The 23,606-nt window shown below is 45.5% G+C and overlaps 1 protein-coding gene across 3 annotated transcripts in view; it reads right to left on the minus strand.

Moving 5' to 3' along the window:
• CCDC18 (coiled-coil domain containing 18) overlaps positions 1-23,606 on the minus strand; it is a 1,483,839-nt gene that overhangs the window by 1,049,148 nt on the left and 411,085 nt on the right. For 2 of the 3 annotated variants that reach the window (XM_086953920.1, XM_086953918.1), the window contains exons 10-12: positions 6,700-6,821; positions 6,434-6,567; positions 5,766-5,873 (exon numbers count right to left, since the gene is read on the minus strand). In XM_086953920.1, coding sequence (XP_086810046.1) covers positions 5,766-5,873; positions 6,434-6,567; positions 6,700-6,821 — 364 coding nt within the window. The remainder of the gene's footprint in view (positions 1-5,765; positions 5,874-6,433; positions 6,568-6,699; positions 6,822-23,606) is intronic. The other variant, XM_086953919.1, reaches the window with a different exon arrangement.

The following is a 23,606-nucleotide window of genomic DNA, read 5'->3' on the forward strand; positions in this document are numbered from 1 at the left end:
CAGTGGCAGCTATGCAGATCTACGAACTAACTGTATCTAATAATCTAAGGGCATGTAATGGGCGATTAGCTTCTGACAAGCCAGCAAATTTTACATACAGTAAGGGGTCGTCCAAATCATTGATCGATTTTATGCTGATTACAATCAACCTATGGTATTTGTTGTCAGACTTCAAGGTTGTGATCAGACCAGAGAGTGATCATTTTCCCTTGCAATTGGGGATGTCATCGGAACTATATTCTATATCAAGTGATGAGCCCGAATCTAGCAGGGAGGTGGCCGATGTTGCCGTCTCCAACAATAGGAAAGCAATAAAGTGGCCATATATCCTAGGAAAAGAAGATACGCTTCTGGGTATTTATAACACCTTCTCAGATATCATCCCCTTATATGATAACGCGAGGTTGGGATCTCATGACGTCCTCAAAATGCATTATCACTTAGTAGAGTCACTAATCCCCCTTCTGAGTAAAACTTGTAGCAAAAAGAAAAAAGATAATGTAAGACGGCAGCTGGAATTAGAGACACCTTGGTTTAATAAACAGTGTCGCTTAGCCAAAAATAATTTAATCATTGCTGTGAAAACCAAGGACCAGATGAGGGTTAGAGAGTGTAGACATGAATATAAAAGACTCCTGTATAATGCAAAAAGGGAATGGGATGATTCAATCTGGGATGACCTTCTAAATGCTGCCAGGAAACATGATCAATGTACCTTTTGGAGCCTGATAGCAAAAAATAACAAAACAGGTAGCTCCAATAGGGATTTTATCCTAGATGAAAAACCTTGGTTTGCCATTTTGTAAAACTATATGATTCGGCTGAGGTGATCCCAGGGTGTAACTATTTTGGATTGACCCCCCAGTGCACTAATCCACTTAAATTTAGCATGGAGGAAACTTTGTGTGCTATAAAGGCAATCAAGGCGGGCAAGGCACCAGGCCCGGACAAATTACCCGGGGACTTATTTACTCACAATATTGACGTATGGTGCCCTTACATAAACTTTTTGTGTAATTCCATCTTGTTGGGAACCCCGATCCCCGAAATCATGGAAGGGGGCAGAAATAGTAACTATTTACAAAAAAGGGGATCGCTATAACCCAGGTAATTACAGACCAATTAGTTTAATCGATATTTTACAAAAAAATTTTGCCAAACATATTTTAAATCGACTTTTAACTTGGATAGAGGAATCCAAAATCCTCTCAAAATATCAAGCAGGATTCAGAGTTAAGACAAGCACTGTGGACCAGGTGCATAGGTTTATGTGTATCTGCTGGAAATATATTCAACTAAAGAAGTGCAGCATATATGTAGCGTTTGTAGATTGACGCTCAGTGTTTGATCTTGTCCCTCGTTCCCTACTAAGGGATACTTTAATGATGATGGGCGTCCCTGATGAATTACTAGTTAACCTTATAAAGCTTCATACTGATAATTTTGCTAAAGTAAGGTGGGGAAGAAATGGCGAACTCACTCAAGCCATACCAGTGAAACGGGGTGTAAGACAAGGGTGCGTGCTGGCCCGACCTTTTTCTCACTTTTTGTAAATGATATCCCCCCAATGTAATCATGATTCCCCTAAACTGGGAAATGAGGCCATCACAGCATTGTTATTTGCGGATGACACCATTTTAATATCACAAACACCGAAAGGCTTGCAAAATCTAATAAATCAATTTCATAGTTATTGCGAGTTAAAGGGGTTAGAAATCAACTCATCTAAAACCAAGTATATGGCCATTCACCCCCCTAAAACTTTTAAAAAGAATCTGGCTCTAAATAATACCAAGTTGGAGTATGTGGAATTTTTTGATTATTTGGGCATCAGACTTGACAGTAAAATGTCTTGGATACACCAAATAGAAAAAAGTAGGCTAACACTCAAGCATAACTCTCTCCCCATTTTAAAAACTCATGGAGGGAGTACTCCAAAAGCTATAACTCCTGCGATTGAAGTGTTTAAAGGCAAAGCGCAATCTGCAGCCTTGTATGGGGCCGAGATTTGGGGGCCTCATTCAAATCAAAAATTTTCCATCGAGGAGAATGCGTTCTTTAGACGCCTACTAAAATTATCAGTAAGAACGCTTCTAGTGCCTGTCTATATAGACATTAATTTAAAACGCACAGACTACTTGTGTTGGTTGAGGCCATTGATCTATTGGGTAAGAATATGGTCTACCCCTGAACTCGTTGACTATAGAGCAGGCCTGCTGGAAATCAGGGAACTGGACACTTTTAATTCAATTAAGTGGTTGAAGCATATATCTACTTGGTTTACAAAAATAGGCCTATCAAACTTCTGGAACACCCCGACTACGTCAATTACCTCGTTAGTTACCTGCAAAGAACTAGTAAAATCTGCTTATTGGAACTATGTGAATATTAATGTATACGAACGTGCTACTGGTTCCTTAACTCACAAGTTTCTGCAATTTAAGGATACCCCTCTATTTGAACAATTTATGGATGACGTCGAACCACCCTTGGCTAAAACCGTATATCTACATTACAGATATGGGGTTTTACAGATAAACGCAAATACTTGTCGATGGGGAAATTCTAAAAGAACCGACCCCCTTTGTAAATTGTGTGACTTAAACCAAAAAGAAGACGAGGCTCATATCCTTTTTTTTTGCCCGTTGTATAAATTACAGCGCATGAAATGGATCAGACCCCTTTGCAATAATTTGGGCACACGCTCGTATAAAAAGGCAGAAAGGATACTTAGATCCTCAACCACTAGGCTGATAACATTCGGAGTGAGCAGGTACCTTCTTAGCGTCTGCTTGATTAGAAAGAAAAGAGGAATGAAAACCTAGAATTTTAGTGTTTTTTTAAAGCTGGCATTTTTTATTCTTTGATTATTTATAACTGTATTACCTTGTTTTTAACAATTGGTCTTGTATTATATGGAAGAAAGGTTGATCGTATTTGAACAAGTAATGTACCGCCCCAAAAACTGTAATTGATTTGTGATGATGTTCAGGGTCCTGCACATATTGCACTTTTTTGCACCTATTTGTACTGTGAATGTTTTGTTCAGATTTTAATATATGACTATGTATGTATTTTTTTATGTGATGGCTTAATGACAAATTGTCGAATAAAAAGCTTTACTACTACTACTACTATTTAGCTCACTTCGCCACCCCAGTTGTGACACAGCTATATGCAAATCAGCCTTGACCCTGTGCCTCATGGGAACAGTCCAGCCCGAACTGCCAAACCATGTCTTCCTGGGACCGGAAACAAGCATCCTGGGACCAGTTTCGGGGTAACAGCCCTCACCAGCCAGGCTAGCTTGAATCCAGTGGCAAAGTGAGCAAGGGACCCACGTCTGAACATATCCTGCCAACTTAGGGCAAACAAAGCAAACACAAGGAAATGATGGACCGAGCACTGAAACTTTACAGACACTCACCCCCATGACACATCTGGATTGAATTCATCATTCTTTAGCTCACTTCGCCACCCCAGTTCAGACACAGCTATATGCAAATCAGTCTTGACCCTGTGCCTCATGGGAACAGTCCAGCCTGAACTGCCAAGCCATGTCTTCCCTGGACCGGAAACAAGCATCCTGGAACCGGTTTCGGGCTCACAGCCCTCATCAGCCAGGCTAGCTTGAATCCAGTGGCAGTTTTGAGACTGTTTTTTTTTAATTGAACTACTATTCAGTCAGCATCGTCTGTTTATGGGTTTGAACACCAGCACACTTTTGCTCACTTGTGTCACAAATCACTATCACTGTACCATTCATTGGAGCACTTACTTTTTGCATTTATAATTATGACAACTAAAATATCAATAACAAAATTGTTGCTTTAGTACGTATACAACTTACAGTTTCTTGCTAGGGGAGGATAGGTTAAAAACTCCCTCAGAGGAGACCACTGTTGTTTTACAAATATTGTGTACTCAGGTTTCCAGGGATACTGGGATGCCTTGTACTATTGCTTTGAACTGCCAAAGATTGGTGGCAGCGGAGCGGGCTCCAGGAGACCAAGCGGTGACTGGTGAGCCTGAAGGGGGACCCGTGCTCACACTGCTGTGTCGGTGCAGCAGCCACCTGCATTGTATCAGGCCCAATGGACACTGCGGAGTTAAGAGGGTTCCATCAGCGTTCCAGGCTGCAAGCTGCATTGTTGTATGGCATGGGGGTGGGCCCCTTTGACAAGAAGGAGAAGACAGTGCAAAATGACAACTAAGACCTAATATTGGGAGTGAGTTCTCTGGGGAAATAATGACGCCATATGGCATGGAGATCAGTCAGGCATTTACGCTTCAACGTGCTGGGGCGCATTGTGAAACTCTTCAACATATGTGCTAGGATGTTGAATACATACTGCTGATGTGACCCTTGCCATTCTTATGAAACAATTGCACAGATAATTGGGCTTTTATGTTACATAGCCGCACAGGGATTATTGCTACCACCAGGGACTACTTGGATTGACAAACACATTGACCCCTCCCTCCAGCACCTAATTGGTACACTGTGCTATACAGGCAGTGGAGAGGTGACTTCTGCAGCCAGTCTGCTCAGCACTATGGGGAAGGCTGACACTAGATAGGCCAAACTGCCTTTTGACGCCAGTTAGACATCCAAGATCCAGATAAAAGAACAGTGATGGATACTCCACACCAGCCATCTCACAAAACTGCAGTGCCAGAACGTGAACTGAAGTAGCTATTTCTTGAAATAAATGGCAGATTGGTGGCTACAGGAGGATCAACACACTAACCCTACGTATGGACCATTTGAAGGAATACGTTGACAATCAAACTACATGACTCGTAAGAGCAAAGAGTTTCCAACTTCGGAGGTTGAGGCTATCACTGAGGACTAAAACCTCTCTTACCAGAACAGCAGATCGACACGGGTGTGGTGAAAAATTAAGATTTAGAGGCAGACTCCAGTGGAAACCACTTTCACATTGTGGGTTTCGTAGAGTCTGTGGCACTTAAGGATTCAAACTATGTTGGGACGCTGCTGAGGGATCTCTTTGCCAGAGAGACTTCATGTGACTTGTTGCAGATTGAGGCAGCAAATAGGGATTCTGGGCCCCAGGCCACCAACTGGGGTAAAACACCACCACTGCATTCAAGACAGGCTACCATACGGACTGTAACACACTTCAAAGCATAAACTGGGGGGAAATCCTCCTTCATTCAGAAACAGAAAGCAAAACTTTGGAACTCAATTCCTAATGCATGTTTGTAGGTAGGTAATCAAATATACATCTATTCTCACTCTTTAAATTGAGTCATGCTTGAGTGCAGTACTGTATGCTGCACATTGTCTGAAGCATTATCTTTAAACCTTAAACACCCCACCCAACATATCGCCCTACAGAAAATACCATGTACAACATCCTTCCAATCATATGCTATTAAAAGGCAGGGAACACATAGGCAAATTGGAGCGCATTGTGGCCTGATCAGAGGGTTTGAAGCACTACACAATACGTCTAAGCAATAGCTGGGATTATCTGAGCTTCCATAACCCACGACGCTCACATCAGCCTGCCAAAATTATGTGGTGTAAAATGCTATAGGAGCAACATCAATCAACTAATTATCGGTGATATTTGTTTATAAGGAATCCTCTTATAAGTCTGAGTGCTTAGCATGCCTCGAACAAATGTGTTCCCTATTACGTTTATTTTTTCAATTTGTTATAAATAATGATATTTTATATACAAACTATAGAAGATCATGGTCCTACTTCATTGCTTATTTAACCATATTCTACACACCTTTCATCTCAGAAGAGTCGCCCTGCATTCTTGGCTGTGGAATCCAAACATCAATCAAACCTTCTTGGGTCTTTTGCACAGAAGTCAAATGGTGGACCTCATAATGAGCTGAGGGGAGAAGTCCACAAAGATAAAACTGTATTAACTTTGGTATCAGAATACACCACCCTCAGACCAAATCAAGTGGGGTATCGTCAACATATATTTAGGAAGGTCTTCCTACGGATTTTTAACAACAGATATTTAATTATATATAGTGGATTAAGCTAGCTCTCAATATGAGTTCACTGCAGACCACATCTCCCTTGGGATTTCCAAGAGCATTCCAGTGTTGTCTACTTTGTATTAAATCCTAACATGTGGGTAAACAAAGCACCCCCATCACATTTAGTTCTTATAGCATTGTTTACCCCAGGTAAGACAATTTGTAATGGGTGAGATCTCTTTAAAACACACTTTCAGGGTCCAGCATGACTATTATTGAGAACAAAAAGTGTATGCAAGTTAATCGGTTCATCCAGATTTGGGTCACGAGTCCCAAGCACAAGATTGCAAGACCTCCCATTTACTCTCCAGAGCCTTAAGTGAAAACACTATTTAAGACAACAAACCTGTTTTTGTCACATAGCATATAAATACATTTTGTTGAAAAAACACTTCATATGCACCTGTTTGATTTTCAAGTAACCTTTTAGGCTCGTCTTCTAGATCTTGTGATTCTCCGCCTGCATAACTTTGACATCTGGGGAACAAAAGTTTTTTCTGTATGTTTTTATTATCTTCGTTCTTTGAAGAAATAGTCCTACAGCACATTGAAGGAACAAAAGCACAAAGTAAATACATGTTGAATGCAAATATTCAATTCTGTCTTATTGTCAGCAATAACTGTTAAATAGGACATCAAGTACACGAATTTGCAAATCAAAAACAATACCTTTGGTCCACAAACACATTATTTGAGGCACTGCTGGAATAACAGTCACTTGCACTGGATGAGGACATGTCCATTTGATGTTTAGGGTCTTTCAGTTTGGAAGGGAACGCATTGTTTTGCACCTATAAAGTTAAAATACAAAGGCATAAATTTACAATGGTTAATACATAAATGTATATGTCATCAATATATATGGTACAACATGCATTTTTCTTTTAAAAGTTGAACAGTAAGTATGATGATCGTTTTGTTTCCTTTGGATATTCAATAAACAATGCACCCTAGCTCTAAAGATGTAACTACAGATAATATTTTATTGTAGAAGGGGCATGACAAACATGAAGTGCTAAATATAGAACAGTTTGTAAATCAGTATCTCCTCAAAAGGGCTACAAAACTGTTACAAACAGAAAGAATATTTAGAATGTCAAGAACAGATCTAGTAAATGCTGAAACAAATGCAGAAAGTGGGCTAGTGAACGTAATCTGGCTTTCTTTGAGATGGCTGCCTGAACATTTAAAAGGGGGAAGGTTTAAATTGGTCTATTGATTCTTTCAGGGAGATGTGGAGCATACTAGCAGCTATTTTGAAATCATAAAATTATTATACTAGTAGCACAGTTGCTCTCTCTCCCCTGTTACACAAAATAAAATTGTCAAGGACACCTCATGATTTGGTATTAGAGTCTCTAGTGTTGCTTAATCTATGCATATATGATGCTTTTTGGCTAGATTTTGTTCTATTGATTGATTTTTTTTTAAATGTGTTTTTATTGCAGAATTAGAAACCAGTTCACAAAATAGATCAACCAGTACTCTTATGACGTCACAAAGCATAGACAAAGTAATAGTAAATTCGTACACAGCCAATTAGCCCACAACCCGGAGGCCGGGCGGCGCATCGAGTCGTATGCATAGCAAAAGCGTCACAGTGGTTACCCCAGAGGGGTGTCTGGTTAATGACATCATTTAGTAGCTGCATTTTACCCCCCAAACTCCCACCCCCCCCTCTACATCAGCCAGCATGCTCCGGCGTCCTATGTGAGTGACATCGGAGTTGTAACACCTGGTCCTGCTCATACCTACCAGTGGACGCCTATGGTGTCGGTCCAGGGTATATCTATTGTTGCCCACGGCAACCTGTATGACCCCTCTCGGGGACCCCCTGCCATGTACCCAGCCCTACGCTCAACTTCAGAATCTTCCATAACATAGCCTCGGTGTCTAACAACCCTCCCCAATCGATCCCTTCCTCCCTCCTCCCCCCCCAACCGCTACTGATGTGGGCATAGTCATTCTATATTGATAATGGAGCACGCTACAAATCGGGTATTGCCTTTGTTCTTTTAAGCCTCATGGAGTCCTAAGTGTTCAATTTGTTTATTCTTCGTCTTCCACCATGTAGTCACACAACGCTTGAACTATCATCTCCCATGCTCTCGCCATCTCCAAGCTTTTATCATTGTCAGTCCTTGCAGCTTGTCTCATTCGGAGCACACTTTCACATCCGGACCATTTCAGCAACTCATTCATACATCTCCTCACTGATGGACCCTCCTTGGACTTCCAGTGCCAGGTAATCTCTCTTTGGGCCAGCATGAGCCCTAGATAAATGAATTTGCTTGTTATTTTTGTGTTCTTTGTGTGAGGAAACCAAAGCAATAAGCACGCCGCCATGTCAAAGTCCACCTCCCTTTCAGTAACCACGTTCAGGAGTTCCCCCACTTCTGGCCAATACGTCCCCAATTTCGGACAGCCCCACAGCAGGTGATCCAGGTCAACCTCAGGCACCCCGGGCACATTGCGTCAAGTACCTGAAAGTACTGTTTAATCCTTTTAGGGGTCAGGTAGGCCCTGTGTAGGACAAAAAAGTGTACCTGTTGGAAACGTGCATTCCTTGTCCCCTTCCATGTTCGTTTCAGAATATGGCCCCACACTGTGTCTGGGATGGGCTTACCTATACTGTCCTCCTATTTCGCCTTTAGCGCCAGCAGTGGTTCCAGTCCCTCATTTAACATCCTATTATGGAGGCAGGTCACCGCTTTAAACGTACCCGCGGCCATCACCACATACTGGCAGGCCATGGTCGTTTCCGGCTCAATTAGCCCTCCCTTCCAGTGCTTTTGCATCGCCGCAACCACTGCCGCATGCAGAAGAAAGTTCCCGTCCGGCAGGCCAAACTGTTCCTGCAACGTCTGAAAGGGGACCAACATTCCATCTATGTATAAGTCCCCCACCATCTGTAAGCCTAATTCCTCCCATTCTGATAGCGGAGACCAGTCACCCCCATGTGGCAGAGCGGTCAGCATTCCCAATCGTATCTCTGGTGCATACGGCCGGGCTCTCTTCAGACTTCTTTGCCAACACAGCCTGATAGTCTTTTCCTCCATTGTAAGGTCCCTCATATCTAGTTTCATAACTATGTAGGCCAGGACATGGCGTTGAATACCAGTCCCTCGTTCGTGATCTGGCCCTCTGAACTCCCTGGCGATGTGTTGCGTGAGTATTTGAAGCTGTGCTGCTAAATAATATAGTTCAAAGTCGGGGACTGCCATCCCCCCCTCAAGCTTGGGTCTGATCAAAGTGTTCAATGCTACCCTGCGTCGTCCGTGACCCCAAAGGAAGTCAGTCACCAACATCCTCAATTCTTTAAAGACCCGCTGGGGAATCCAGATCGGCAGGGTGCGAAAGTAATAGAGCAACCTTGGGAGCGCCACCATTTTCAGTAGCGCCACTCCACCCAACACCGATAGAGGGAGGGAGACCCAAAAGGATATGCAACCTCTCAATGCGCGCACGCAACGCCCTATATTACCCTCCAACAGACTCGCGGTCTCATGGTGATGCGGACACCCAGATAAGTGAAGCAAGATGGCTCCCAGACCACCCCTAGCGTGCAAGGGGGACACGGCGCGCCCGCCCGCAGCGGAAAAATACAAGTCTTAGTCCAGTTCACCTTAAGGCCCGATAATCGGCCAAATCCGGATAACATGTCCACTGCTCCCTCCAGGGCCTGCTCTGCATCCGCCAGGTATAATAACAGATCGTCTGCATACAATGATATGTAATGCAACTCCTCACCCTGCTTGATCCCCTGGTACATGGCCCCGGACCTTGCCTGCGCCGCCAATGGTTCCATTGCCAGTGCGATCAGCAGTGGGGACAACGAGCACCCCTGCCTCGTCACTCTACGGACTGGATAGTCTGAGGATATAATCGATCCTAGGCGTACCCTCGCTGTGGCCGATGAATACAGCACTCTTGTCCATCTCCCAAACCCCTCTCCTATACCAAACTTCACCAACACCTCGTCCAGGTATGCCCACTCAAGGCTATCAAAAGCTTTCTCAATATCAACCGATAAGACTGCAGGTTCTCGATCTGTGTCCCCAGCACTGTCTAATATATGGATCAGTCGGCGTATGTTCATTGACGTGTTCCTAGTAGGAATAAACCCTGCTTGGTCCCCATGCACTAGTCTGGTCATGTGTGGTAGCAGTCTGGTGGCTAGAATACGGCTCAAGATCTTATAGTCCACAGTTAGCATGGACAGCGGCCGATAAGACATCACATCGGATGCCTCTCTGCCGGGTTTCAGTAGTGGCACCACTAGCGCCTCCCTCATTGATTTGGGCAAGTACCCCAACATTCTAGCTTCAGTGTACACCACCAATAGTCTGGGCGCTAAAATATCAATATATTTCAGGTAGAATTCTATCGGCAGGCCATCTACCCCAGGAGTTTTGTTCCTCGCCATCTGTTTTAATGGCCACTCTAATCTCCGATAGCGTTATAGGCCCACCCAGGTCCTTCGCTTCCTCGTCATCTAGCACTGGCAGTGGGACAGAGTCCAAGTATTCACTTATTTCAGAGACCTCCACCCCTAGTTGGCATGCATACAACTTCGTATAATAAGACTGGAAGCGCGCCAGCACCGCCGCCTGCGAGTAGACTATTTCCCCTGATTCGGTTCTTATGCTCATGATTGGGCAACCTCTAATGTCTGGGTTAGCAATCCTAGCAAAGAGCGTACCCACTTTATCTCTCTCGGCATGTGCTTTAATGGTGTATTGCTTATAATCATAGCACCGCAGCCGTTCCGGTCGCCACTACTTCCTTAGCCTCAAGTAACCGCTCCTGTAATTCCGGTCGCTCAGGCCTACGCTGCTCTAATTCCCTCAACGCATCCTCCGCTTTCGCTAGAGCAGTCAAAACTGACGTCCTTGCATTCGAGAACCTGCCCATGCATACGCCTCTCACCACCACTTTCATTGCATCCCATTCTACCGATCTCGCAGTAGCAGAGCCCTCATTCTCCTCAAAGTAGTGTTCAATGCCCTGTTGGACCGTATCACTAAACACCAGATCTTCCAATGTGTCAGGCCGCAGCCGCCATATTGGAACCGCTGATCTCGCCCGCTGCCACTGCACCAATACCAACAAGGGATTGTGATCCGAGATGGTCCTAGTCAGGTATTCCATGTGAGTTACCATGGCAGCCAGGGGGCCACTACATAGGACAGTCTATTCTGACGTGTAACGCATGTAGGGCCGAAAAAAAGGAATAGTCCCTAGTGTCAGGATGCTGCTCCCTCCACACATCTATCAATCCCCACCTCTCTTGCCAGTCCTTCCTATGTGTGGCCAACCTACGTACTGGGGAGTAGGCCAACGGTGGGTGCGACCTATCAAGTGTCACATTAGTAATTGAATTGAAGTCACCTCCTAGGATGATGGGGCCCGCCAGGAAATAGGCCAGTGAACTCGTCAGATCATCAAAAAAATGGGCCTGATCGACATTGGGGGTGTATACACTGCATAAAACCACATCCCTGCCATATAACCTCCCCTTCACTACCACATATCTGCCCTCAGGATCCACCAGCTGGTTCGTAACCTGGAACGGCATCCCCGCCCTTATCCATATTAGCACCGCTCTAGCAAACGCCGAATACGTGGTGCCAAACACCTGACCACGCCATCTCTTCTGCAGTGCAGTGCATTCTTGCTTAGTTAGATGAGTTTCTTGTAACATTGCAATCTGGACGCCACGCCTCACCAGATAAGCATGTACCTTGTGGCATCTTACCATTGTTCAAAGTCCCCGGACGTTCCATGTTAGGCATTTCAAATTAGGTAATGTCCCCATGGTAGTCATTACCGTACCGTTTCAATGGCAACCAGTTATTGCCCACATCATTGCAGTTGCATCCCCCCATTAAAACTACTGAAAAAACACCCCAAACCCCTCTCCCCAGGACAGGACCTAATAACCCAGCTTCAGCCCTGTTCCAAACCTGTAACACAGCATACAGACTAATCTGTGGTCGCCACCACAGGAGGCCTTAGGGCCGCAAGAGGGTGAGTTAGCGCCGACCCAGGGCAGGCAGAGCCCCCCCACCCCACGCCCTCGATCCCACACTGCATTTACAGCACCAAACCTGCCAGCCCGCCAAACACTAGGAGAGCCTGCCCCAGTAGAAGCAACGGAATTGTTCAGCCCTCTCAATAGTCACTCATTAAAGAGTCCATCTGATGTCTGTGGGGTGACCGCTGGACCCTTCGAGTTCTCAGCCTCCGATATTTCTTCTCCAGATTTTCCTTCATCATCGTCAGAGTCCGACCCCACTACTGCCTTCTCTTGTTGCGACCTCGTGATACTCGCTGTCACAGCTAACGCCCCTTTCTTGTCCGCGGCCATCTGACCATCCCGCACCGCTCTCTTGAGTTTGTTTCGTTTGCGGATACGCTGTGATTTTTGGATCTGGAGCGGTTTATGTCTCTCCCGTTGACTTTTGCCGTTGCGGTCCGTTCCGGCGCGATACAACTCAGGCCACGACCATGCTTCATCCGGGGTCTGAAAGAATTGGGTGTTCCCATTTAGAATCACTCGTAATTTGGCCGGGAAAAGCAAGGAGTATTGAATCCCTTCCTCCCTCAGCTCTTTTTTCACAGTCAGGAAGGACGCTCTGTTCTTTTGGACCTCCGGTGTGTAATCCGGGAAGACCGTAACCCGGCTATTGTCCACCTGAAAGGGGCCAACTGAGCACGCCCTCTGTACCAACAGGTCCCGATCCTTGTAGTGCAGGAGTTTCACCACCATCGGCCTGGGCGGCCGGCCTTGCATAGGTGGGCGAGCTGGTACCCTGTGTGCCCGTTCCAGGGAAAAAAAGGAGAGAGGCCCTCCGGCGCCACTACCGTTTTAAACCAGTTCTCCATATAGGCCACCGCATCATCCCCTTCAATTTTCTCCGGAAGGCCTACTACCCTCACGTTGTTCCTCCGATTACGCCTTTCAGCATCCTCTGCTCGTCTCTCCAGTGTGGTCAGGCGGCTGAGGATATCAGTCAGCTTGTGTTCCGCGGTCACTACAGCTGGTTTCAGCTCTTGAAGTAATTGTTCATTTTCTTTTACTCTGTCCGAGAGCTTAGCATGGTCCGCCCTCAAGAGACCCAGCCCCGTGGCGACCTGTGCTATGTCCTGATGCAAAGCCTACTTAGTCGCCGTTATTGCATCCAAGGTGTTATCCAGTCGCTGGTTCAGCCTCTGCTCCTGCTCCGTTACTTCCGAGGGAGCATGAAACCCGCCATCTCGGGCCAGCGCGGTCGTGTCTTCTTGACCGTGTTCCATGGTGGAAGCTCCACCAGCAGCGGCCATCTTAGCTGCCTCGTGCGTCGTCATATGGCCGCCTTAGGTACTCCACCAGGCCTCGCACCCTCCGTCCCGGGAGCTTCGCCTTCTGCTCTCAGACCTCGCTCGAACGTCTCATCTGTGTCGCTCAGCCACAAGCTCCCACGATGGTGCTGATAGCCACCGGAGGCCGGGGCCGCCCTTCACACGATCGCCATGTCAGAGATTGGGGGAGGTGGGTGCTGCCTCTGCCGTACACCAGGCCGATGTGGGCCCCCACATCTCCAGTTCCTCTCTGCGGTCCTGTTCAAGTGGGCCCTAGCTCCTCGTGCCCCGTTGGCAGACGTTTGCAATCTGTTTCAGTTCTGATCCGCCTCGCCCCGCGAGCAGTCTCTGCTGTTCCCCTACGCCACCATTTTCTCCTCTCTCGGCTCGGCACCTCCGGCCTCCGGAATCGGGTCTCAGCTCTATGTTCGGTCTCCTGCTAACCCCCAGCTGCTCTCCGATGTTTCTTCAATACTTCCTACGGAGAAACCGCCTTTCAGGGAGCGCCAATGGTGTGGTTTTCAGGAGAAATAGCGGGACCAGGCGCGGAGCTGCAAGCTCACGCCGCCATCCCGATCGGCGTCCAAGCCACGCCCCCTTTGTTCTATACAACAGAAATGTCACAAAAGCTATGTTTAAAATACATTTTTCCTTTAAAAAGTGCCAATATACAGCATTTCCAATTTAATTAAGCGATACAGCGAAATGGTCATTTAAGGTCTAAATTTGATAAAGCGTGTATCATATTCAAGGTATAAAAAAACGTGGTGATATTAACAATTGCACATTTCAGTTTGATTCTATTTGGATAGGAACGCAGGTGCCATGGAATCATAGAGCATCTCTTCCTGCTCTCAGAGAGACTGTTGGTAGAGGCGCAAGATGGAAGTATCAAGTTTCATCAAGAGTGAAGGAATCACATTTATTCAGACATTATTTTCTAGTGCTTAACCACATCGCTGCGGCGGCTATTCAACCGCAGCGCTAAGTGGGCGGGGCGGCCACTCTCTGATGCCGGAACCGCTCCGTCATCTGCCGCGGTTGGGCTGTGCTGATGACGGAGCGGTTCCGTCATGGCCCCGCCCGCTCAATAGAACGCTCAGTGCAGGCGCGGAATTCGCGCGCGCATGAGCGGCGGGCGGGCCATGACGGAACCGCTCAGTCATCAGCACAGCGCACCCGCAGCTGATGACGGAGCGGTTCCGTTATCAGCACGGAAAGGGTTAAAATGAGTATGGTAATGCAATCAAGCATAGTTTGCCAATGCTACGACTGGATCCCGTAGACCTGGGAATCAATGTGCATATGCTCCAAGGTCAACGTACGCTTTTCGCAACCATAACATCAAGGAAGAAGGAGAGCAAGTAGAACTAGAGGGTTAAGGATGCCTGGTCAATTGACTGGTGGCCCCCTTCCCTTGGAGAGTGTCCGCGTCCCACAAAATCCGCTCGGAATTTGGGCGTGTTGATCGACACCTCTCTTGCTATGGACTAGCAGGTAAATAGAACAGTCGCTACCTGCTGGGGTATCATCAAGACCCTGAGGAAAATCACTCACTACCTCTCTCTGAAAGCCCAGAAACAAACTGTAGTGGCCCTTGTCACGTCCCGCTTAGATTACTGTAATACACTCTACTCGGGTATTAACCTAGGCCTCATACAACGCCTGCAGACTGTACAGAATGCGGCAGCCAGGTTCGTTCTTGACGTCCCTGGCCGCTCATCTGCCACCCTAGCCAGGAAGAGTCTGCATTGGCTTCCAATTCAGGCTAGGATCTCCTTTAAGATCCTGTGCTTTGTCTATGGGGCGTTATGTGGTGACGGATCGGAAGACATACGGTCTCTCCTAGTCCCCTACACTCCCCGTAGAGACCTACGCTCCTCGAGTAAAAATCTTCTAACTATACCCCGGGCGCGGAAAGTCAGGTGGGGCGGAAGGGCCTTTTCTGTTTTGGCCCCGAGGCTGTGGAACACTCTTCCTCTGGAATTAAAATCACAACCCTCCATCGGTTCTTTCAGGAAGGCATTAAAAACATGGCTTTTCGCAGAGGCTTATCTGTAAGTTGGTTTCCGGTACATATGTTTTCTTTATTTCTGTTAGGCGCCTTGATGCCCACGGGCTAAGTTTGCGCAATACAAGATACCCTACATTCATTCATTCATTAAGTTGAGGACCATAAGACAGCAGTCCGTGTAGAAGATATATAAGCTGAGATCAAGACGGAATGGATTTATTGTCTGGTGTTGCGATGCATAAAAACATCAGACCTTCCCAGAAACATTCCGATAAAGTTTCATCCCTCAAGTACAAGCTCAAGAACAAAATATTCAAAACATTCTATCCCAGGTTAATTTAGAACTTAGGGGGTCAAAACTAACCATTCACAACTTTTAAAAGAGATTTGTGCTGCATTGGATATGTGAAGAGGGCACTTTATACCATGGCTTGGATGAATAGTGACAGTGAAAACTGGGATCCTTCCCACATTCAGTATATGCTTCAGGCCCTGCGGTGCAGGGCTAAAGGGATGGGAAGACGAAGTAGTATATAAAGGCAATTTATTTTGGGCAGCATCAAAACTAAGGTAAGAAAAAAGATTATGAGACTCCCCATAGGGAAGTTGAGGAGAAGCCGAGGTTTGGTATGCCCGCATATTGAACACTATTATCAAGTCATACGGTTGAAAATCCGAAGTATTGCATTTTCCTGGAATTTCTTTGATGTATTATTTCTACAGCACATTAAGAAATATGACAAAGAAAAAACTCATTTTGAGGAGGCCATAACTTTTCAGCCTTAGTCGAGAACTACCTGTCTGTCTGTTACAAAAAGACTTATACCACTGTACGTATGAATTATTTCTATAGCGCAATCCTTGCCAAAGGCAGTGGAGTGCTGTATATGGTCAAAGTCTAGCATAAAGCAAATCAATTAATCTGGATTTGTATAGCACAGCTAATCACCTGAGAGGATATCCAGGCGCTGATGGTATTGCTGCTGGGTGCTCAGTTAAACATCCAGGATTGGAGTTCTTTTCGGAATTCCAGCAGGGATGATGAGGCCCGTAGGTGAAGCAGGAGGTCATTCCAGGCCTTTGCAGTGCGGTGGGAGAAGGTACGTCCTGCACTGTTGCTTCAGCGACTGAGGGAGATGTGAGTGAGGCACAGGAAGGTGAAGCACTGGTGTCCGGAGGGAAGGTGGAAGTACAGTCGGGGGTTGATGTATGCTGGTCCCTTATTGTGGAGGGCTTTGAAGGTGTGGATCAACATCTTGAACTGCCATCTCTTCTGTATTAGTAGCCAGTGGAGCTTCTAGAGGTGGGGGTTGATGTATATCCTTTTACATAGTTCTAGTATGAGTCAGGTCACTATGTTCTGAATCGTTTGCAGTCTCTCAAGGAGGTGCGAGGTGATACCTACGTAGTGTGTGTTTGGAATTCTGTGAAAGTGGAGGTTTGAAACGGTCAAGGTTCTTGTCACTCTACATACATTTGAATATGTCCACAGTGTTGAAACTGTGGGACAAGTTTGCTCAGACTGCATGAACAAGGATATGTTTGAGAAAGGGCAGATCAAGTTATTTGAAATGTACAAAAGGACTGGCATGACAGATGGAGAGAGGTTACAAATCTATCAAATGCAGCATTGACTGCCCGCAGCACTTAGAGATTAGGATGGGGCTACTCAAAACCTGACCTTACCTGAAACACTTATAAACTTCACAGGACCAGGGGCTTAATATCAGTCATTTTTGCACAACTAAGGCTCACACGATTACAATCAGACAGGTCCTCAGGGACTCTTGGAAAGTTGGGTCGGCGTCACGAGATTACCTTGAGGAATGACAGACTCTGTATAAGCAAATCCTTTTATATGCAGAGTCTGCATGGAGCATAATAAGATGTGTTTGAAACTACTCTACAGGTGGTTCAGCATGGGCTTTATGAAAAACTAGATAACGGACTTTCACACAGGTGTTGGAGGAACTGCTTAAGTAGGTAAGACCTGGTTTACATATGATGGTGTAGTCCTAATAAAATACCATTATGGAAACAAGTACAATGTACTTGTAGCAATATTTTTGCCTCACCATTTTCTGATGACTCAGGTCACATTCTATTAGAAGAGGAAGCTATTTTTGCACAAAACAGAGGAAGAGGCTTACATGGCTGGTGACATTTTTGAATTTCAGAATATTCCTTGAATTTGTATTGCATAATTTCAAAACAAGGAAAGCTGAGAACATGATATATGAGATCTAGATGAGAAAAGAGTTTAAACACCTGGATGCGGTGGGGGGAAATGCAATCAGGACATTACACGATAGACTATACTATTTGGATTTTTCAATATATTTATTATTTGAAGCAGAGAAAATTAATGAATTTGTCTGAATTTTTGGCTGAAGCACGGGGCTTGGATATGGCCATAGATATACACAATTTAAGTCAAGAACCTGGTCTAATACAGCTCAACTCATCAGTCGGTATGAATTTAAAAAGCCTCAGAAACATAACAATCAGTAAAAGCCAAGTGACTTAATTGTTTGCAGGTTTATGTGTTGGACTGGGCCAGAAAATGTGTGGTTTAAGTGTATGTAAAAAATTAACAAGTTACTTACCCTCTTTCTGGTGGACATTGTGGCACCACAACAGATCCATAAAACATTCTACAATCACTTCTGTAGAACAGCAGGTGGCACTATTTTTCTCTATAAAGACCCTTTTGCCCCTACAGGCACTACAACACAGAGATTCACATAGGCACCATCCTTGAGCGCTGACATTAGTTAATACTGTGACATTTTACGCTCCCCTAGATGAAGAGAGTCCCTGACAAATTGAGGATATGAGAAGTGTGCGTCATCTAACATGGTACTTTATTACCTTTGAAAACTCCACAGAGAAGTCTGTGGTTAGACAGAGTAGCCACCAAAACAAGCCTTATGGAAGGCACGTAACTTCTGATGAATACTTCTAACTGCAAATTCCTCAACGTGTGAATCAATACCAGAGCAATTCCACTTTCAGGAGCTGGGTTAGTGAAGCATACTTTATGCACGGAAGTCTTGTAGGACCGAGAGGGCAAAACAAGCCTACCTGTGGACGGACAGTAGTGTCAGCTTAAAGTAATGACCTATGCCTACAATATGACAGAAAGGAAAAGACACACTATTGATGGACGGAATGCATAACAAATCAAAACATTCACCCCAGTCAAGATATCTGGGTTAAATCCATCATACTTTTGCTCACCATACCACCCCAGTTTAGACCAAGCCATGTACAAATCAGCCTTAACCCTGTGCCTCATGGGAACAGTCCAGCCCGAACTGCCAAGCCATGTCCTCCCTGGACCAGAAACAAGCATCCTAGGACCGGTTTCTGGATTTCACCCCTCATCAGCCAGGATACCTTGATTCAAGTGGCACAGTGAGCCCAGGACCCAAGTCTGGGCATACCCGGCGCACTTAGGGTGAGAAAGAAAAAGACACACAACTGAGGTGGCGAAGTGAGCTAAAGAATGATGATGAATTCAACCCATATCTGTGACTGGGGGTGAGCGTCTGAAAAATGTCAGCCCTCCGTCCATCATCTCCTTGTATTTGCATTGTTCACCCTAAGTTGGCAGGGTATGCCCAGACATGGGTCGCTTGCTCACTTTGCCACTGATTCAAGCTAGCCTGGCTGATGAAGGGTGTTACCCTGAAACCGGTCCTAGGATGCTTGTTTCCCGTTCGGGGAAGATCTGGCTTGACATTTTAGGCTGGACTGTTCCCATGAGGCACAGGGTCAAGACTAATTTGCATATAGCTGGGTCTAAACTGAGCTGGCAAAGTGAGCTAAAGAAGGATGATGGATTGAACTCAAATCTCTGACTGGGGATGAGTGTCTGAAAAGTTTCAGCGTTCCATCCATCCTCTCCTTGTGTTTACAATATGGCATTAGTCCAAAACAAGCACACTCAAACCCAGGGCCATACCACCGGCCGTCACCCTCGTTGAATGCACCTAATGTCTCTTAGGAAGATATTTTTAGGTCGATCTGTGACACAGCTTGATTTAAAAGACATTCAACTGCAATTAGGTCCACATTTAGAGCAGTCGTTCCCTTCCTGGCACCAACAAATCCAACAAACAATTGATCACCAACTCTGAACTCTGAAGTCTGATCAATGTAAAAACGAATGGCCCGCGTAGGATCCAATCAGTGCACCCTCTCCTCCTTCTTTGACTGATGTGATGAAGAGCAAAATACCCCACATAAGGCAAAACCACCTTCAGAAGAGAGGAGGCATGGGAAAAAAATGGCATAGGTAGGTCGGACTGATAATATCTGCAACTCACGGATGCAACACACAGAAGTAATGGCAATGAGAAACACAGTCTTTAGAGCCAAGAGCTGCCACTATGTAAAGCCTTGAAGGAAGCACACCGCACAAAAGTACCAAAAAAACAACAAAAAACTTTGATCCCACTGCTGAATAATAAAGGAGCTGGGGGAAAGAATGAAAGTACTGTCAAACAAATGCATCAGAAGAGATGACGTTAACAAAGAGGGCTGATCAAGGAAAAAGGGTGAACGATCTGATAATTACCTTTACCAGTGCCCACAACAAAACCTTGCTGTGCTTGAAACAAAACAAACAGAAAACACAAGACAGATGTACCTGTTCTCCTTGCACCAGTTGACAAATTGAGTCCAGCGATCACAATCAATAAAATGTGTGGACATAAAGTGAGCAGTCAAAATGACAATATAAGATCGAAACCACTCACTTTCCGCTACCCAGTCCCCATACATTGAGGTATAGATTGTGAAGTTGTGATGCAGACCACTATCCTACTGCTGCAATAGCAGGTTCTCCACAAGAAGAAGTAGTCGAAGCAAATGGCATAGGCAGATATTCAGAAGTTCTGTGTAAAAGAACCTTTGAGTCCAGTATAGCAATATCTTAATGAGCTGAGCCTGGTCAGGCCTAACCTGCAGGACACTTCGGAACATCAGCAGAGAGAACAATGTGTAAAGGATGCTTGAGCCCCATTAAACATGTCTACTGTAGATCCTTGAGGAGAAGATTCCAAGTTGCAAAGGGGTGTGGCATTGCAGCACTCATGGAGGAGTTACTAGCAGAACTACCATGGGTATACCCCACTGATCAAATCAGGATACTTCAGACAGAGTACAGGACCCCACTATGAATTGCTTGTAACAGTACCACAAGGCAATTGTGATGTCTGGACTGACGTGTTTAGGAAAACACCCTTTTGACATGGTCAGCCCCTAGTTTTTGCTCTAGTACTGAAGGTTTTTGAATGAAAGTGCATTGGGGTCCTTATAACCAGGTTCCCTGTACCAGTGCTCCTTCCCTAAAACAGAACAAAGGTTTAATTGTAACCCTATTGGTAAGGACTTTAGCACCCCTGTAGGTCCCTAGTAAATGGTACCCCTAGTACCTAGGGCTTGGCTACTAAAGAGGTTCCCTAAGGGCTACAACATGTATTATACCACCCTAAGGGACCCACACACAAATAGCATGCAGACTGCCGTTGCAGGCTGCGTGAAATGGTGTGAACCATTCTGAAAACACGCCATGGCACACTCCTGGTGTGCCATGCTCCTGTACACTGCATGTAATATATGAAAGTAACTATTACAGCAAGCCTTAGAGCCCTAAGGCAGGGTGCATCATATAGATTGTAAGGGCACATCTTCATTAGCAGATATACCTCTGTGAGGTGTACTTCAAGTGCTAGATATTAAAAGTAATTAGGCAACCATTCTAAGTATATGTACTGGGCACTGTTCATTACGAGTTACCCAGCTACATAATGGCTCCACTAAAACTAACGGTGTTTGCTATCAAACACATCATCTGAATAAATCTGTACTGATGCCATTACTAGATTTATTATGACAGGCACCCAGAGTGCTGACTGGTATCTGCCTGCCTACCACCATAGATGAGTTTCTGACACTCTGCACTGGACAGCCAAGGCTCTCAGAGGTCAGGAACAAGGACTGCTCCAGAGGTAGGTGATCACACCTCCTCCAGCAGGATGTCTAGCGAATTAGCATGTCATGGCCACAGGCTTTAAAGCCTCTGCAGCCTTTGATATGCAACACTTTGGTACTAGAGCAGGCTGGAAATTAGATAGTCAATAGGTGTGTTGCACTTTTAGCCTAGGCACAAACCGTAGGTGGGCCACCTGACGTAGACAGCCACGAAAGGGTTTCACCATTTTGAAACTGGTAAAACTAGTCACTTTGGGCAGGGTTAGGTCCACTCTCTGCAAGAAGAGGTCATATAAGGGGTGCAATAACCCCAGTGGTAAGTAGCCCATTGGCTACTACCCTACGTTCCGGCTTAACGTCCCTAAATTCAGTATTTAGGGGGCCCCTTGATACCAGAGAGACAGATTAGTCTACCTAGGAAAAAAAGAAGGACAAAAAAGAGCAGACACTGCGAGAACAGAGGGACTTCACCGAAATTAGCACCAAACCCTTTCATTGCTGCTTGCACCTCAACAATTGCAAAAACTCGACTTATTCAAAAGCTGTGCATCCTGCTAAAGTCTTGAAGGATTGTCCAGCGCTTTCGACAAGCATCTAGCATCTCCCTTTGGCTGGAGAAGCCACGCTCCTGCAGGCACAGAATGCACTTGTCCAGTACACCGTTTTGCTGACCATAGGGTCCACCAAGGAAGCATCTCACCAGGAAGAGGCCACCATGGATCAAGGAGGTCTAGGAAGTCCGCCCTGTCACTCCAGTGAGTTTTGTGATAGATGCCAGACCCTCCGGGAGCCTCAAAGCACTTGCAGCAAAAAAAAGTTGTTGAGTGTCCAGCTTGGACACTACTGACATCAAAAGCAGACCTGCCAATGAGGGGATCCACGACCTATGAGAGCCTTAATGAGAGTGGCCATGCAGTCTTGTTTTCTTACCCCATCCAAGTCAACCCAAGAACGTGAGAGCCTCTAACGCAGGAGACCTGCCGGACAAAAAACCTCTACACCAGAGCCGCCCAGACCAGGTTCACAGAAACCAACTGTGTCCTCTTGCTCCAGTGACTTTCATGGGCCGAACCCATCATTGGGTTGTCCCAGACTTGTCCTTAAGTCCCCACTTACAACCTTTCTTTCACAGGTACTTTTCCATTGACTTAACATGTAAAGCCCCAGGCTACCAACACAACCAGCCCCCTCTGCACCTGGACACCGCTAGAGAAGGTAAAACCGAACTGCTGGTGTTTCTTAGACCTTGGCTCCTAAGCACCTTAAGTCCTAAAAGGTACCCTCAAGAACCGTTTGCAAGAATATGTATGCACTGTGTGTTATTCCCATAGGACAACATTACTGCTTTTGAGGCTTATACCTAAAAAATCGTTATTAGCGTATTATTATTGTTTATTTGTAAAATCTATATCTCTGAAAGTACTGATTCTGATGATCTTGGTGTATAAAATTATATAAATTTGATGTTCTTTTTCTAAATTGGTCTCGGATTTCTTATTGCGTGTGACTCATTTATTGACTGTGTGTGTAAAACAAATGCTCAACACTCCCCTCTGAACAACTTGAGATGCTTGACCACACTGCCACAAATAGAGCACTTGGGAATATTAAAGTAAGCCCTGTAAACCAATAAGGGCCGTCTGGACTGTTTTCATGGTGTACCCTTACATTGGCACACTACATAAGAAGTTAGCTTCCTACAACCTGCCACTGATGTAAGGCAAAAAATACTTGAGAGCCAGTCGGATGGCACACAACTTCAAAAGATTGAAATGATAGTGCTGCTCCATGGTAACCAGAGGCCCATAATCTCCACATTGTCTATGCAGCCTCCACCGGCTTGAAACCTTTTCACCACTATAAACTCTGGATGGGGTTAGGATCACAGCCTGATGCATGACAGGTGAGCATCCACCACCGCCGATTTCGAGCAGCATAATCCAAAAGAGTATGTTGTCCAAAAGGAAACCCTTGTACTGGGCCTATTTAAGGCAAAGGTGCTACTGAAGGGCATGCTTGTGCCACCATGACTGAGCTTCCAGCAGGATGGACAAGTCCAATTAGCTTCTGAGCCAGCACAGTTGGAACAAAATATATTTCCCAGGGCTGTAGTCTGAATGTCGTGAGCTAAAAGGGTTTTTAAATTGAGCACGTCTGGGATGGACATGTAAAGGGAACCCTTGTTCAGGCTGAATGTAGCATTTTGTCTCACTGAGTA

This window comes from Lissotriton vulgaris, chromosome 1_1 (genome assembly GCF_964263255.1).
Source record: "Lissotriton vulgaris chromosome 1_1, aLisVul1.2, whole genome shotgun sequence".
NCBI classification, from domain to species: domain Eukaryota; kingdom Metazoa; phylum Chordata; class Amphibia; order Caudata; family Salamandridae; genus Lissotriton; species Lissotriton vulgaris.